Consider the following 17,410-nt stretch of genomic DNA (forward strand, 5'->3'; position numbering starts at 1 on the left):
TGATCGACTTTAATCGTTAGAAGAACACGAGACGCGTCTACGGATATCTTCGTTACCCGCGCATTTTGTGCACACTTTGCTTTCCCGCCAACTGTTCGCCGCGCCCAACCGCACATCTCCACGCGCGCCGCACGGCGCCGCGGACGACCCACCGGCGCTTTGTATCTTGACGCTAGCCACGCACCCGGTCGTCCCGCTTCGTCGCGCGTCGTTACGACGCCGTTCGCGCTATGAATTTCCTCCGTCGGTTGGCGCAGCAGACGAATAATCCAACGTCGTCTACGCGCCTCCCATTGCCTCGCGAGGAACCGCGCGAGCGCCCGGACGACGAAGATCATTGCGTGACGAGCGAAGCGTCGTGCGTACCGAGCGTCGTGCACGCGACGTTCGATGAGCACGCGGACGAGGAACTGATTTTCCTGTGGAGCGTCGCGTCCGGCGCTGGAGTTGAGGACGGACGTGTGGACGCGCTGTGCGCGTTCTTCGACGCATTCGCGGAGGTTTACGCGGGATGGGAGCCGAAACTTGACGTCTCGAGCCACACAGTCGACGTCGGGTGCGCGAGGGCGCATCCGGGAGAGGTAACTGCGGCGGCGCTGGAGACAGTGGCGAACCTACCGGCGACATTAGAACGCGCGCTGATCGGATCGCTCGACGCCGGCGCGCGAGAGCGTCGCCATCGCATGTTAGGCATAGAAATATTTAGGGGACTGGAGGTGATCGCGAAGTCGCCTCACAACAGGGTGTTCATGGAACAACTCGAGGCGAGTAAAACACTCGCGAGCGCGTGCAAAGCGTGCTCACAGCATTTGTTGACGATGAGCGCGGCCGCGGACTCCGCCCCGGGTGCCGTGAGAAATGAGGCTGAGGTGATGATGAATGCTCTACAACGCATCATTTCAAGCATTGTCAACGTGATTGCTTGTTTTGTGGATGATTCATGGGCGCTTCGTTCGTTCAATGAAAGTGGCGCTCTGTTGGGTGTGCTTGAGGTGCTGCGTGTCGAGAAGATTGTCGCCACTCGTTCGTTAGGCGACTCGCGCTTTATCGCGATCGATATCCAATGCGCGGCGTCGGTGTGTATTAGTCGCGTCATGGACAAAGACGTAGCCATCCAACGAAGCTTGGCGGCGGCGGGCGGTCTGGACATGTTCTTCAAGGGGGTATTTCCACGCGATGTAGACGTAGATGCTGGACTCTTAGCGTCCTGTTTGATGTCGCTTGAGATGTCCGTAAGTGTGTTGAAAGGTAGTAAGTCGCACATCGAGCGCGCAACGGGGATGGGAATGTTCGATCAGCTCACGCGCCTGATTCGGCGCGCAAATGAACTGAGCGAGGACCATGACGATGCGGCGCGCACGAAGAGTCCGATATCGGTCATATTCGGCGCTCGAGGGTGCAAAAGTACCTTAGATTCAGCGCTTTTCAGTGATGACACCGTTGACGAGAGTGAAGTCCTGGGAGAGGTGTTCAGAACGCTCATGCAAGTCGTCGAGTGTAATATGGACGATGATGAGGATAGTGGGAGGGCAAGCCAAGAGGCGCGAGAGATACTGCTTCAGTACACTCTCGGATCAGTCGTAGAGTCGTGCTCGAGCGTCTACAGTCAATTCGCTGATGAAGTAAGTTGTCTACGGATCCGTTTGTACGCCATCAACTTCCTTTCGAGATGTCTGGATCTCGACGCGTCGATCATTCACGCCCTTCGGAAGGTTAGACTTTGGGACATTTTACTAGACGTGGATACTTTCGGGGCGATACCGTCGGTGATAAACGAAAGTGATGACGCCGCGCACTATGATGAAGGTGTTTCAATGCTCAGGCGAAGGGTTCAAACTCAAACAGCAGCGCTGCTGCTAAAAGTTTGTCGAATCTCCGCAAATACGTCGGACTGCGTTGCTGAATGCAACGTGCTCATAGGAATCGTCACGAGCAGGGCAATGCAGCCTTCGATCGTCGTGAGGTTTTGTAGAGTACTAGAGCTCCTTTTGTTGGACTCGTCGCATTCCACGAGCAAGGCTTTATCAGAAATCGAAGCTCCCGGTAGACTTGCCGGCGCACTCAGTGCTCAGTTGAAGTGCTGGGGCGGTGACGAAGTCTCGGATGTGGAACAAGAAGGAGCACGTCCGGTATCCGTCGCAATAGGCTCGACTTTAAGTGCGCTGAGCGCGTGTCTGAACGGTCCAGATGTGCTTGCTGTGTCGGCGTTGAATAACGATGGTGTTCCAGATCTGATACTTAATGAACTCCTATGGGCGAGATCCACTCGCGATTTTGCGATTTCAGCCACTATATCCCTCATTGGGCGTCGAGTGCACGGCCCTTCGACACACGTGACTAGTGCTCAGCGGGAAGCTTGGACGACATTGATTCGAAGATTCATTCAAGCTCTTCCTCGCGCAAGATCGAGCGATTTAGAATTACTGACAGGGATGATGTCTGGATTACGTCAAATGTTGAATAATCCGAACGGCTCGGGCGCCGGACTTCGAGACTGGATATCAGCTGAAGATGGTGCCGATTTCGTGCAGATAGTGGCACTCTGTGATGGCGATGCAGGTGAGCAGGTAGCTCTGGATGTCATCGGGACTGTTCGTGCATTCATTTCCGACTCATTCTCTGCCGCGGCCACCTTTGAAGTTGCCGTCGGCTACGACACTTTTATGGACGCCATTCAGTGCGCTAGAGGGACAAATACGCTTTCGAAGCCTCTCTTCGATGCACTTATGAGTTTTGCGATCGACGGTGAATACCATCTTGAGCGAGCTTCTCGTGATATCGCGCTGAGGAATTCGAAGGCATTGGCTATTTTACTCAGTTTCTTCACACGGCTCGATGCGACGGACGAACTCAGAGATGAATTCATTGCGGCACTCCGTTTGATGTTGTCATCATCTGTGACGTCAAAGGCGACTGCCGATGCAGCAGGCGTTTTGGACTTTCTCATTCAGCTGTACAGCACGGATGACACTCGCCGACAGGCTGTGCTTGAACTTATCGGATATTGTAGCACGTTCTCGCTGTCAACAAAGCATGTTCGCCGGGTATTTGAAGTGCTGCAGGGCGAATCGGTTGGAACGGATGACAAGATGCAGATCTTGCGAATTTTACAAAATTCAGCGAAACGATATGGTCCATCGACTTTCTTTGATTTCACTGGCCCAGGATGTGGCATTCACGTCAATAAAAATCTGATATTGTCATCACGAAATGGTTACACTGTATCCATGTGGTTTCGCATCGAAAAGTTTCCAGATTCTGGAGCTCCGATTCCGTTATTTACCATGATGTCTGGCTCTGGTAACGGAATTCTCGCGGAAGTTCAGGCTCACAGACTTACTTTGGGCATTCGTGGTAGCGTTGGCGTCGTTGAAACGGTATCGATTGATTTCAACTTGCTTGAGAATGAGTGGACGTTTTTTACTTTGGTACACCTTCCGGTTCGGATGTCACAGCCGATCGTACGAGTATTCATCGGGGCTGACATGGTCGCTCAGTCGAAACTTCGGTTTCCTGTCAAGTCCACTGAGTCATTTTCCCACTGTCGAATCGCATCCGTGACGTTTGACACGAGTTTGAAGGATCCGCATGTGAAGGTGGCGCCTTTCTTCGGCCAACTGGGTTCAACGCATATATTTGACGATGCCATATCACAACCGGCAATCGCGATTATCCACGCTCTCGGTTCCGAGTACGCTGGGCGTTTCAAATCGACAGAATCGCAAACCGAGCGTATTCTTGCCGCGGTTGGCATGAGTGCGATCGAAGCCAGAGACACTCGCGATTATCTCGCGGAGCATTGTATACTTAACATCAATGCAATTACCGAGGGTGGGCGAATGTCGCAGTTGCTCGATTTGCACGGATCAAATGAATATGATATGATAGGAGGTGCAAAAGTGTGCGTTACGCGATCTGCAAGAGATGTTGTGCACTGCCTCGGAGGCGTGCAAGTTGTACTTCCCATATTTTCCGAAGTCGTCAAACACGTCGAAGAATCTAGGCGTGCTGAGCTTGTATGCGAAGGTATTTGTCTCTTGATCTCTCTGTTGGATGGGAATAGGCTGAATCAGTTCACTTTAACGTCTATTGATGGATACGCACTTATCGCGAATCTCTTACGAGAGAACGCGAGCACACTGCTAAGCCCAGATTTACTCACAGCCTTGGATCGACTTAGACGTGCTGCTGGTATCGAAAATGAGTCAGTATCGGCGCGAGTTGTTTTAGATCTGCATCTTTGGTCCATGGCTGATGCTAAGACGCAAAAGGCGCACGGTGAATATCTTGCATCGTTAGCGTCCCAGCACGCAGAAGGGTTGCGCTTCCACTTGCCAACGAGCGATCTCATCGATGCTCTTGAGCTTTCGCCGGGAGAAAGTGGCTCCTCTCGGCGACGAATGTTACTCGACGTTTTGAAGATCCTGGTGATGAGTGCACATGTCCAAGTCGTCGAGGAGACGGTTGAGACAATCGTGAGTGTGATTGAAGACTGTGCTGACGAAGATGTTGTCGGAGACGTCCTCCGATGGCTTGTGAACTGCATGCAACCAGGCGAGTCATTACAAGCCGCATTTTACCAGTCATTCACTCGACACGGCGGTCCTCTTCTAGTGCTGTCGCCGTTGAGTAGGAGCTCCAAGCGAGTGAGATCGTTCGCGTTGTTGTGGTTGGCGACTCTCATGCCTCCGCTGGAAACACCAATGAGTGCATCATCGCACCTCTCAGCCGCATTTGGTGCGGCTGCAGGAGCGCTGACGGCGACACTCGGTGCAAAGCTCACGCCAACGACTGGGCAAGACTTTGAGATTGGTTTTTTCACAGCTATTGCGAACGCTTTAGAACAGTTCCCGCTCGATATTGCGGAATCTCGACCCGCGCTCTTCGAGCTCCTGCTCGGAGGTCAGGCGTTGCCAGCAGAAAAAGTTGCGGAGAAACTAGAAATTAGTCGCAGTTCAAGTCTACGGGCTGCGGCGGGTAGACTGTTTTCGAAGGTGCAAAGACAGAGTGACCCGCTTAGGGATAAAGGATTAAATGAGGTTGGTGTACCGGGAATCGTCAACGCAGGCGCCGCGGGAGTTTTACTGCGACTGATGAATGTCTGCGATGATCCCGAGATGCGGTTGAGCGTTCTTGAGTTGCTTCTTCAACTTGTTGAGGGCGCTAGTGTGAACGCTCAAGCTGTGCTTGGTCAGCGCGGATGGCAGGCCTGGATTCTACCGATCCTTCGTGATGATGGCGACCCAATCCGATCAGAAGAAAGGTCCATGGGTTGTCGGTTGATCACTGCTCTTCTCGCGCACTCTGTACTGCGAACCGAGGACGGCCACCGCCACGTATCGAATACGCTCGGCGTTGTTGACATTTTGATCAAACGCGGCGTGCTCGCTGACGATTCCAATTTGGCACTCGCTCTGTTGACAGATTTACTATCTCTCGTGATTCCCAGCCGCAGCTCTGCGAATGATCAAGAAGACTGGTCTGAAGTCAATAGCGTCGAATCGCCCATCTGTCGGCGCAACCTCGCAAAGTTATTGCCAATCTTCGATTCAATCATATCGGATACCGCGTCCGCATCAGCAATGCTCGGCGTGCCGAATGCAGCGAGTGATGTGAAGGCGATCGATAGACTGTCTTGGAAATTTTATGACAGCTTGTGGAATCTACTCGACATCATCTCGCCACCTGGGCAAGCTTTGGAGAGCGCGGAAGAGATCAAGGACACTGCGAAGAATGCGAACATCGCGCAAAAACTGCATCGACGAGCGAGAAGTATGATGCGCGATTTACCATTCTCTGCAAATCGTGAGGACGATTTTGACAGCATTCACTCAGTCGAAGCATTGCGCGAGGGTTGTCAAGGCATGGGCTTCAAGCTAGCTCTACTGTACGTACGAGCAGGCTCGCTTGAAGGTTTGGAATCCATGATGAACAAGTGCACCGGGTTGCTACCATCCTTCCTGGCCCCATTTACCGTCGATAGTGACGCAAAATCGATGGATACGACGCTGATGAGTAACAGGGCCCATTTGTTCATCGCTGACTTGATACGTTTTGTAGAACTTGGCAAGGCGAGTGAAGACGAGGACATGCGAGCGCGCGTAAACATCGTATCGAATCTAGTTCGTTTATCTTGCGAGGTTGGAAGGTTCCTTCTGTCTGACTGCGAAAGCATCGAGCAATCCGCTCATTTGGATGGTCGAGACTTAATATCGGAGCAGAAAGTTGCCGCCGCAGCGGTGAATGAAGTCAAAGAAGCACGAAAAGTGAAAGAGTTACGCGCCAAAGTCAGTGAAAATTTCCTCGCTGAACGAACACGCGACGAACAGAGACAAGTACAGGCCGAAACGGCGCTTTTAGAAACGCGCAAGTCAAAGGTCACTCCCGTGAGTGAACGCGAACGCGCGCGTCGAGCGATGCAGCGTCTCACTTTTGACGAACGCTGTGATATGTTGGATCGACGATGGTCATCTATCTTACATGGCCTCCAAGGGGAACGCGGTGCTTGGGCGCTTGGAAGCAGCGATGCGACCATACACTGGAAGTTGGACAAGTCCGAGGATTCTGCAATGCGACGCGCGCGATTGAAGCGAGATTACAGCTTCACGCAATACGCAGACAATCAGAAGGGCGGCGAGCAAATTTCGATCTCAGAAGTGGAAGATATTCAATCAGTACGCCTCGCCGGAATGGGTCGGAAGTGGAACAGTATGAGCGCCGATAAAGAACTCACGGAAGCTGACGATATCACAGACGAGCTTGCGGCGAAGCTCGCTGTTGACAAAGAGCACGCTATGCACAATAAGAGCAAGGTGATTTTCAGTAGTGGAGCGATTCTCGTGACGTTGACGCATACAGTACCTGGTAAACTCAACGTCAGTCGTGATGCAATTGTGTTCGCTGCTGACAGAACCCACGAGAGCGCGAAGGGCCATCGTAAACATTTTTGGAGGTGGAGCCTCAGTGATATCGAGCAAGTGCATCACATGCGGTATCGCCTTCAACACAGGGCATTTGAGATACATTGCTCAGATCGCACTAGCGCATTTTTCGCGTTCGACAGCAAACGCGCCGCTCGTTATGCAGCATCGCGCGTTGCATCGGCTGCTGGTGCGGTATTGATGAACAGACGGGCAAAGGCTGAGGCTGCTGAACGCGCAAAAGAGCTCTGGAGGCGCCGGCTGCTGAGCACGTTTGATTACATCATGGCGTTGAACGTCTTCGCCGGGAGGACTTTGCACGACTTGAGTCAGTATCCTGTGTTTCCGTGGGTGTTGAGGGATTATGATGCCGAATCGATCGATTTGAACGACGTTTCGGTGTATCGCGATCTCAGTAAACCCGTCGGTGCGCTCAACGATGAACGGCTCAGGAGTTTTGTCGAGCGCTTCAATTCATTGCTCGATGACCCCGATACACCACCGTTCCATTACGGGAGCCACTACTCATCATCTCCAATTGTGCTTTACTTCCTGCTGCGATTAGAACCGTTCACAAAGTTGGCGCGTTCGCTTCAAGGAGATAGGTTTGACAGGGCAGATAGGCTGTTTCACTCCATCGCCGAAACGTTCAAGGGGTGCACCGAATCAATGGCTGACGTGAAGGAGCTGATCCCGGAATTTTATTACTCTTCCGAGTTCTTGGCGAATAGTAATGATTTGAGACTCGGGGTGCGACAAGATGGCGCGAGAGTCAGCGATGTCGTGCTGCCAGCGTGGGCGAAGGGTTCGCGACATGAGTTCACGCGCATCATGCGCGAAGCACTTGAGTCAGAATACGTCAGTCAGAACTTGCACAAATGGATCGATTTGATTTTCGGTCACGCTCAACGCGGCGAAGCAGCAGTTGAGCGTTTTAACGTGTTCTACTACCTCACATACGAGGGAGCCGTCGATTTAGACGCTTTAGAAGACGAAGACCAACGAAAGGCTATCGAAACGCAAATAATCAACTTTGGCCAAACACCGACCCAGATTTTCAGGCGACCGCACACCGAGCGTTCATGCTGTCCTCCAAGTGAGCATATTGTCTCACGATCTCCTGAATCCTTGTCATTCGCTACTGCGGTCATGCCACATACTCAAAGTCAAACTGTCGTTTGCATTCGCTCTTACGGCTCGAGCATCGCCACGGTAACACGTGATGGTTTCGTTTCAACCTATCGGTTGCGTACGCCCGGTGTCAATTGTACCACAGGGAACATGCACGGCGCCGCGCCGTACGCATTGGACTCCGAATCGGCGACTGTGAAACGCATCGATGAGTTCGGATCTGACTCTCTCGCAACCTCGCAAACAGTCAACATTGCGATTGACGGCAAGCTATTGCTGAGCGTCGGTCACTGGGATCGCAGTATGCGTATTTTCGACGTTGACGAGGGGCGCGAGTCACAACGGATAAGCGCACATCGAGACGTGACGACATGTCTCGCCACGTGTGAACGAGGCAATTCCAGAAGTTGGAATGAAAGCGCACAGCAAATGCGGCAACTCATCGTCGTCACGGGAAGTCGCGACACCACGCTCGCAGTCTGGGAAATAACTGTCCCTCAAGGGGGCTGGGGACTCTCGAAAGGTCTTTCTCGCGTCATCAAGGCGGAGCCGAGGCTGATTTGCTTCGGTCACGACGAGGCCATCACGTGTGTTGACGTCTGCTCAAAACTCAACCTGGCCGTGAGTGCGAGCGTTGACGGCACTCTCATTCTTCACGATATTCGGGACGGTCGCATAGTTCGCGCGCTGGAACGTCCTTCGAACGAAGCTGTTCCGTCGTCGGTAGCATTGCTTTCGCGGTCGTCTCTCGTCGTGTGCGCGTGTGGTTCCTCTGGCGCGCTGTCTGTTCACGACGTCAACGGAGCAACGCTTGCTCGTACGAACAACCGACACGACGCCTTTGAATCGTTCCGCGTCACGCGCGACGAGCGTCATATTCTGACCGGAAATCGCCGCGGTGACATCACTGTGCGCACAACGCACGACTTATCCGTCCGATCTCAGATCAACGTCGCCAACGTCGGCATCGCCTTTATGGAAACCGTCGGCAGAGACGAGTGTCTCCTCGTCGGCCTTGTCGACGGTCGAACCTGCTTCTGGGCCCCCGCGCTAGCCGATCGCGAGCGGACATCAATGTAATGTAGTAGTACACGCAGACACACCGCACCATGTCCCGTAATTCGATGCGCCCGTCCCGTGCAAACCCATCCCGGTTGTTACCTCTAACCGCCAAACTCGGCACGTTAACACAACCGGCACTGCGCATCGCGCGCGTCGTCGATGCGATGACGAAAAAGACAAAACACGGCGTGAAGAAGACCGGGAGCGCGAAGAAGAAGGTACCGGCGTCGCAGCGTGCGACCACCAGGGCGGCGCTCGCGAAAACGCCGGAGAAGAAGAGGGGGAAGATTACCTCGAAAGACGAAACAATCCTCGTCAAGACGCCCAAGACGCCGAAATCGAAGACGCCGTCGAGCGGAGTGAAGAAACCGAAGGGGTCTTCGACGAAGAAGGTCGTGTCGAGCGAGAAGCGACGGCCGACGCCGAAAAAACCAGCGAACACGACGACGTACATAATGAATCAACGCAAATACGGACCGCAACCGAAGACACCGAGACCGTTGTCGTCGATGAAGAGCCCGAGGCTGGAGACGCTGGCGACGGCGACGACGAAACCGCCGGAAAGCGGGTTGGACATGTTCGGGAGTATGATCGGGGAGCTGTCGCCGAGGATGCACGTGTCAGAGACGGCGGACGCAGAACGAAACGCTGAGGTGATAAAATTGTGCTCGATCATCGCGGAACAGGCGAAGAAGATCGCGCACCTCGAGACCGAGGTAAAGAATCTCAGGGCACAAATTCAAGCGAGAGCGGTGGCGCCGGTGCCGACGTTACGAAGGGTGCCGTCCACGACATCGGGGCTCGCTTCACGCCTCGCTGGACTGTTTCAGCGGGAGAAGTAAGTTAGAATGGGGCGCGAATAGGACGTATGTTATAGCGATTGTACAAGATCTTCGATCAAACCGTCATGTATTTGCGGAGAATGTCTCTCGCTAATCCGTGCGCGTTCGACTTGCGATAAATCAACGACAGATTGTACGCTGCCTCTCGCTTCAAATCGACAGCTGCACCATCGCCTTCGACCTCAGTGACCGGTGCCTCGAGGCAACGCTCGTACAGTCGACGGGCGAGATGCGACCAGCCGAGATGGTGTAACCCTCTGGCTAGATTGTACAATCCCTCTTGCGGATGCGCTGAATTCAGGTCAGCAGTGCGCTCGAGGAGAACGATAGCGCGAAGCGCCAACGCGTGCCGCTGCTGCTCGTTTGAGTTCCTGGTGGCCATGTGAAGAAGAGAAATAGCCGCAGCAAGCGTGACCTCGTGATCGTTCGGGGCGAGCGTCAGGGCAGTGAGAAAATCGTGCATCGCTATAGACCACTTCTTGTTCCAAGTGTGTACGTATCCCGAAGCCATGAGTGGAACGAGGCGCGCTCTCACTGTGTTGTCTACGCTGTTCGCGACGAGCCGCTTCGCAAGCTTGGATGTGCCCACGCTCAGCGCTCGCGGATAGTCAACAGCCATTTGCATGAGCATATTCCAAACCGTCACAGATGCCGGGAACACTTCAAGAACACTTCGACAGTTGGCCGAAGCCTCCTGCAAGTCTCCGGCTTGGTAGGATACCAATGATTTCAGGTAGCGCAAAGTCGCCGTCTGTTCACGTGTCAAGACGCTCCCTGCCGAAAATGACAGAGCATTCGTCACGATTTTCGCGGCATCGTCATGTCTGCCGAGTCGAATCGCAATCTCTGCGCCACTGATAATGGTGGCGAATACATCGTTGTCAGAGATCCTCACGTTGTCGTCAACATAAGTGTCGTTTGCCTGACCCACTCGTTGAAGTTTTCGTTGCGATCTCTGATCCATCAAGTCATCCAGTAATTTCAGCGCAGACGGAATGATCACTGTCAGTTCTTCGTCGCTCAAAAGTTTTCTTTGCAACGCGGTCACGCGAAGTGAGATGCCGTACTTCTGAACCTCGACATCGTCCAAGTTCGAGACGAGTGAGCGAGCTCTGCTCAGAGATTCCAGGTCGTCATCACAGCGTGAAAGAGCGTCGGCGAGAGACACGGCGATGAACACATCACTCGGATGCTTGTCGTGCATGGAATCATAGAACTCTATCACGGCGAACAAACCTTGTGACTGCTCGATACACCGCTCTATTCGTTGCCAGAGTTCTACGTTGTCGTATGCCTCAAGCGACAGTAGTGGGCGAAAAACTTCTTCCGCCTTCAGGGCGAGCCCGACGTCCATCAGCGTATTCCCGCAGTCGAAGAACAAATCGTCGAACTCCGTCACTTGATGCGCCAAGAGCTCATCGACTCGCCTCAAACCGTCCTCTATCTGCCCTTCATACAGCTGGCACTGTCCCAATTTCACTGAAATGTCCAACGGCAGCTCACCGTTGTCCATGTGCTCTACGATGGTTGCGTGTGCTTTTTTGACGATATCTAGCACCTCAGAGTATTTGCGAAACTCAATCTTCAACTCGATCAATATGTTAACCACAGTCGCGTCTACGTGCTGAGGATGTCTTTCCAACAAGCGCTCCAATGCGTATTCCGCCTTCTCACGCGACTCCGCGCCGTAGTACAGCTTTGCTAGAAATACCGTCGCGTCTCGCAAGATGGCGCCATCTAAAGGAGGTAAGTCATCTCTAAGTACCCACTCGAGCTGCTCTATCGCTTTCTTCGTGTCGCCGAGCTCAGAATACAGAGTCGCTTGGTCCATCTTATTCTCGTAGTTTCGCGGATCCGATCTCGCCGCTCGCGCCAAGCAGTGTAACGCATACTCCTTCTTGTTCACATTCACCGCGAGTGTCGCCATGCGATACCACATTGACGGGTCGACCCCACGTTTGAGCACAGTGGCGATCGAGTAACAATCCAGCGCCTTTTCTAAATCTTCCATCTCCTCGTACACGAGCGCCAACTGCTCGTACGGTTCGCTCGCGTTCGGCGCCTTAACGATCGCCGCGTGCAGCTTAATCACCGCGTCTGCGTACGCCCCTCGCGCATACAATATCGTTGCATCACTTATCAACTCATTCGCCTCGTTCATCGGCTTCGACTTTCCAGTCGCTCGCCTTCGATGTCGCCTTCGTCGCTTCCCCGCGTCGCCCGTCTCGCCCATGCGCAGGAATGCCGCCACCGTGGGGTTCCGTTTCGCCTCCTCCAGCTCCTCCAGCATAGTCCGCGCGTCCCGGCTCACCACAGCTGCGTTCCCGCTCGTCGAACGTTCGTACGCGACGACCTTATCGGCGAGAGAACCCGCTCGTAAGAGCTCTAAACCGTCGAATTCATTCGCGAGCTCGGAATCGCTCGCCGACTCCTCGTCCTCGTCCGTGTCCGCGTCTTGCGTCGAGGTACGGAAGCGTAAGGCTGGTACACGCGTGTGATCGTCGGGGGCGTCGCCGTCCGCGTCTATGTCGGCGTCGCGCATGTCGAGAAAGTCTCGCGTGAGAGAGTGCGGACTGTAGGCTGCGAGGCGTTTCGTTCGCTCGCGACTCACGAAGCCAAAGAGGAACGTCTCGATGCTACTTTTGCTGTGGTTTACACGCGTGTGTGTGGCTAAACTGATTTTTGAAGTTCGCGCGACGGGTTTACCATCATCGCGCGGCGTTGAGGTAGAGGCGGTACTGCTCACGCCGACGCTCCTCGATTTGTTCTTGAGTACGCCTGCGGTACTCTTTGAGGTCTTTGCACTTGGGCACGGGACAATTGTCATCCATGCACTGCTTGGAATGAATTTGCAAAAGCGTCCAAGTCTTTCGACAGAGTTGGCACCCGCCCGCGGATTTGATGGTGCACGAGAACGCGTGCTTGAGAAGGTGCTTAATCTTTGGGCAGTTGCTGTTGTCGCACTTCGGGTCGCGGCAGTTGCACGCGTGGACGAGCAACTCCATCGTACGCTCAATTTGAGCCGCACGGTTTTCGCGCTCTGCCTGCGACATCGCCGTGCGATCGCCAGCGACGCGGCCTTGGCGCATGAGCGGGTGCTGGTGACCGACTCGGATGCGGCAATTATCGCAAATGTCAAAATCGGCGCACGTCTCGCAACGCCATCCCTTGCCGGGCTCGAGCTCGCGAGAGCACACGTTACAAGAAGCCACGAACGCAGGCTCCGACGGGTTGTTCAGGTGATACAACACCATCATCGTCGTGTGCTTGGCACGACGAAGAGAGTCGAATTGGAAGTGATTGCCTTGGCACAAGGACAAGAAGGCTTGACGCGTGTCAAAGAACTCGCTTTCCAACTTTTCCTCCTCCTTCTCCTCCTTCGTAAGCGTGACAAGCTCAGGGCACTCTTCACTGCTGAGCTTGCGCCCGGTGTAGCGTCTTTCGTGCTCGGGTAAAGCGTCTTCGAAGTCCTTGCAGTCTTGGCACAACACCAGAGGCGTTCCCTCAGTGGCGAAGTGTCGCGTGGCGCCGGCGATGTATTTGCGGCAGCTCAAGCACTGGTGAGCCATGTGAGCGAGGATAAAATCGTTCCGCATGTTACTAATCGTCGAACCAAGCTTCTTCATGAGCTCCTTGTTCAGCTCGGCATCCGCGGAGAGAAGACCACTCTTCGCCTTAGCGGCCTTACGAGCGCTGATCTTCACGGTCGACGACTTCGTCTTTGCTTCGATGTTCTTCGCTTCTTCGAGCTCCTTCATGATGGTCGGGATCCAGTCCTCAACGATACCGGAGAAATAATCACCATCGAAGTATGGGTATTCTGTAGCGTTCCTGATGTCGTGATTTTGGTTGCCAAGCCTGAATTCGTCGTATACGTTGGAAGTGGACAGGACAATTCCATCTTGTTGAGCAGAGCGCAACATCTTCATATACCACTCTCGCAGCTTGTCAGCCTTCGGCGTCTTTTGAACCTTAGGATGGCAGTACAAGATGTAGTCGTCACCCTGGAACGGAGGGCAAGCCCAAATGAAGCAAGAAGTGAATCCACGCGCCTTGGCGTAGTCCAAGTACGCGACCAGAATGTTGTGATACACGTACGTGCGCAGAGCACAACTTTCTCCCGTCGCGACTGTGACGTTATCGGGTCGGAAATACTTGACAGAGTCCAAATAAGAAAGGTAAATCCTTCGCTTGTTCGGCTCGGGGCATTCGTCATCGTATTCCTGCACATAAATAGCCATCAGACAAACATCCACAGCCTCAAGGTTCTGGAACAAGAGAATGACGCGAGAGCGATACGCAAAATGCATTGGGATCCCTTCACCCTTGAAGTGCGAGTAGTAATGTGACCTGGTATCCATCTGCTTCATCGTCTGAGAGACGACGCGGATCGTCAAGCCTTCCGCGGTGGGAACATTATCAATAGGAACACCCAACTGCTTCGAGCGCGCTTCGCGCTCGTTCGCGAGCACCGTTGCGAGTCGCTCTTCCAGAAAGTTGGACATCTTCGTCTTCGGGAGCGAGTTCGCCGGTTGCTGAGACGAAGGACGCTCTTTCGTGACTTGACGCTCATCCTTTTCCAACTGCGACAAAATACAGTTCGGGCACGTAAACGGGGCCTCACCGCCTTCGTTACGACGTCCATTGAATAAGACACAGATTTGATGATACCAATCTTCGCAGTAGTCGCACTGCACCCAGGGCTCCTCCAAGTCGTCGTCGTTCTTCTTCTTGATGAGAGCTTGCTTCGGGAAGCGCTGGCCCTCGACGTCGACGAAACCTTGAATCCCGTTGAAGCACGGATTACACCACGCGTCTCGTCTGGTTTCGCCTCCGAGGGTGGGCGCATGATGGTATACTTGTCCACGCTTGATGCGCGTGACGCAACTGTAGCAGTAAAGCGGCGGCGGTTCAAACGTCAAGCGTTCGACACCACAGGCACGACAAGCACTCTCGGCATTGAGCACGGCTCGCTCGGCTTCCTTGTGAAGTTGGCGAGCGCTTGGTTGCCCTTGCCCTTGAATCTTTTCCTTGTCAGCAAGGCGCAGCGAAGAGAGGTGCACACGAATCTCTTCTGGAGTGAAGCACTCCATCAAGGAGGTGCCTTCTCCACCAGGCTTGCGATCCTTGTTCAAACCACTCGACCCCTTCACCACTTGTTGCCCTCTGTGCGGATCATCATCCAACTTCATGCGCTTGTTACCGTGCGCCATTTCAGCTTGCTGTCGTTGCTTGAGCATGGCGTTGCGAACCGGTCCACACACTGGACACCTGGCATCCTTGCACGTTTGGTGATGCTTGAGGAGCTCTCGTGATGCTAGACAACGGGGATAATTGCATTGCGGCAGAGTACACTTCAACACGTGTTCCCATAGCTGCTTCGCCACGTGACAGTGCGGAGTGTATGGGCACTCACCGTGCCTAGCTTGGCACTTGCTCGCGTGACGAAGAAACAGCAGCCATCGCTGCTGCTTGACGATGTACGCCTTACGCAACTGTTCGTCGCTGATATCGCGCCAGTTCGTCACATTACCCTGTCCACCGTGTCTCATCGCAGCTTGCTGAGCCATTTGTTGTTGCTGCTGTGCGGCCAGCTGCGCTTGCTGAGCCTTCGTGAGCTTTTTGCCCTTCGCAGCCGGCCTTGCGCGCCCTGTCGGCACGTCAGGTTCCGACTTGATCTGTCCACCACCTGCACCTGGCGTTGGAATCATTGTCCCCGGTGGCACACCCGCCATCATTTGCTGCTGTCCTCCTATATACGCCGCACCTTGCGCCGCAGCGCCGCGAAGAATCGGCGCCCCATTCGGTAACATCCCGTTACCGCCCATCATCCCCTGTGCCTGCCCCGGAACCGGTTGCTGCATCGCACCCCCCATACCAGGAAACAATGCTCCCATTTGCTGCCGAGAAGCAGCACTCGTCCCGGCCCCCCCTCGCCCCTGTTGCATTCCTTGACGCTGAATCATGATTCGAGCGACAGCTTGCAGGCGTGCTTCCAATGTCGCCTTGTCGCAATATTCATCCTACAAAGCGGCCGTCGTGATGGCGACGCGATGTCAGTCGAGTGATAGTTTTGTCAGTACACTCGCCACGGGTCGAAACGTCGTCGCGAAATCGTCGAAAGGGCGTCGAATCGACGTGCGAATTCAAATGTGCGCACCTTGCTGCGAGCACCGCGATACACTGCCTCCTCCAGTCGCAGCACGAAGTCCGGAAGCTTATGCTTCCACTCATTCGTGAGTTCAGGCTTTCTCTGTTTGAAAACTCGCAGACTGCGTCAAGAAAATGCGTCAGTCAGTCGTCATTCATCAAGTCTTGCACGCGCTTCGTCGTCGCGCGCGTCCTTCAAGCCCTAAACCCCATCGCGCAAGATCGCCCATTCGCGCCCGTTTTCTCCCTCGTCTCGCCACGTACATGTGCTGAATCAGGATCTTCCGCTGCGGAATATCCTCGTCGCTCTGCCACGTCCGCCATCGATGCTGCGAGCCGTTCGCGTTCGCGCCGCGCGCGCCATTCCCCCCGTTCGCGCTAGACATATGGATCGAATTCTCGAATCACGATTCAAGAACGAGCCCCTCCAAGCGCGTGCCCGCGTGGGGTTCGAGGCGCGATCTCCCGCGCGTCTCAACCGCGCGACGTCGAGCACCGTCCGCGCTCGCCCTCGACGCGCGCGGGAAATTATCGAGCGAACGACGATGGACGAATCGAGCGCGGCGCCCGCGAGAGCTTGCCACACTGACGCGCGCGCGCGTCGTTCGTCGGTCGCGCGCGCGCGGGGTTCAAACGTCGCGGGTCTTTGCTCCTCGTATCGAGGGCTTGTATACGTCACAGGTATGGCGTGATGGCGTGAAATCACCTTGTATACGGGGTTCGACCGCGCGCGCGCGCGTCCAGCCCTCGCGCCCGCGCGCGCGAACGACGCGCCGCACACGACGACGGCGCGCGCGCGCTGGACCCGCTCGGGCGTTCGCGGGCGTCGATCTCGACGTCGTCTCGCTCGGGACGCGATGTCGCGCGTCGACGCGCGTCGAAGCGCGAGCGCGAGCGCGACGAGCGCGCGATGCCGAGGAATGCGTGACGAGCGAATCGGACGAGGTTTTTGTCGACCCCAGGTCGTCGTCGCGCGGCGGGACGCGGTGGCGCTCGCGAACGCGGACGTGGGGCGCCGTGCGGGGGGTCGCGGGCGCGCGATCTCTCGGGGTCTCGGACGGGCGACAGAGAACGCGGCGACGCGCGAGAGGGGGGGGCTGAGCGAGACGTCGATTTCGGCGCGCGCGCGTGGGATTGGAATGCGCGCGCGAAGGGGTGACGTGATGCGTACGGACGTAAGCGCGTCGGACGGCGCCGCCGGGGAGGTTGAAGTGAAACCAAAGGTGTCGAACCTCATGACGCGCACCTTCAGCAGTTTGCTCATGGGCGCAGTCGGCTTGGCGGTGATATTCGCGGGCGGTTGGC

General features: G+C 55.0%; 4 protein-coding genes across 4 annotated transcripts; 2 read left to right on the top strand and 2 right to left on the bottom strand.

Annotated features, from left to right (window-relative positions):
* Window positions 1-230: 230 nt before the first annotated feature.
* OT_ostta04g03440 (Concanavalin A-like lectin/glucanases superfamily) lies at window positions 231-9,131 on the top strand (the record flags this gene model as incomplete). Its single annotated transcript, XM_003078832.1, has 1 exon — window positions 231-9,131. One exon carries the CDS (start codon window positions 231-233, stop codon window positions 9,129-9,131), a length of 8,901 nt encoding a protein of 2,966 aa, XP_003078880.1.
* A 146-nt stretch (window positions 9,132-9,277) lies between these two features.
* On the top strand, window positions 9,278-9,955 carry OT_ostta04g03450 (unnamed product; the record flags this gene model as incomplete). Its single annotated transcript, XM_003078833.1, has 1 exon — window positions 9,278-9,955. The coding sequence occupies one exon, from the start codon at window positions 9,278-9,280 to the stop codon at window positions 9,953-9,955; it is 678 nt and encodes a 225-aa protein (XP_003078881.1).
* A 55-nt stretch (window positions 9,956-10,010) lies between these two features.
* On the bottom strand, window positions 10,011-12,497 carry OT_ostta04g03455 (Tetratricopeptide repeat; the record flags this gene model as incomplete). The annotated part of the gene is made up of 1 exon (XM_003078834.1): window positions 10,011-12,497. One exon carries the CDS (start codon window positions 12,495-12,497, stop codon window positions 10,011-10,013), a length of 2,487 nt encoding a protein of 828 aa, XP_003078882.1.
* Window positions 12,498-12,663: 166 nt separating this feature from the next.
* On the bottom strand, window positions 12,664-16,491 carry OT_ostta04g03460 (Zinc finger, PHD-finger; the record flags this gene model as incomplete). Its single annotated transcript, XM_022984550.1, has 3 exons — window positions 12,664-15,978; window positions 16,116-16,227; window positions 16,370-16,491. 3 exons carry the CDS (start codon window positions 16,489-16,491, stop codon window positions 12,664-12,666), a joined length of 3,549 nt encoding a protein of 1,182 aa, XP_022838808.1.
* Window positions 16,492-17,410: the final 919 nt, after the last annotated feature.

The sequence above is a fragment of the Ostreococcus tauri genome, assembly GCF_000214015.3.
Source record: "Ostreococcus tauri WGS project CAID00000000 data, contig chromosome 04, whole genome shotgun sequence".
NCBI classification, from domain to species: Eukaryota; Viridiplantae; Chlorophyta; class Mamiellophyceae; order Mamiellales; family Bathycoccaceae; genus Ostreococcus; species Ostreococcus tauri.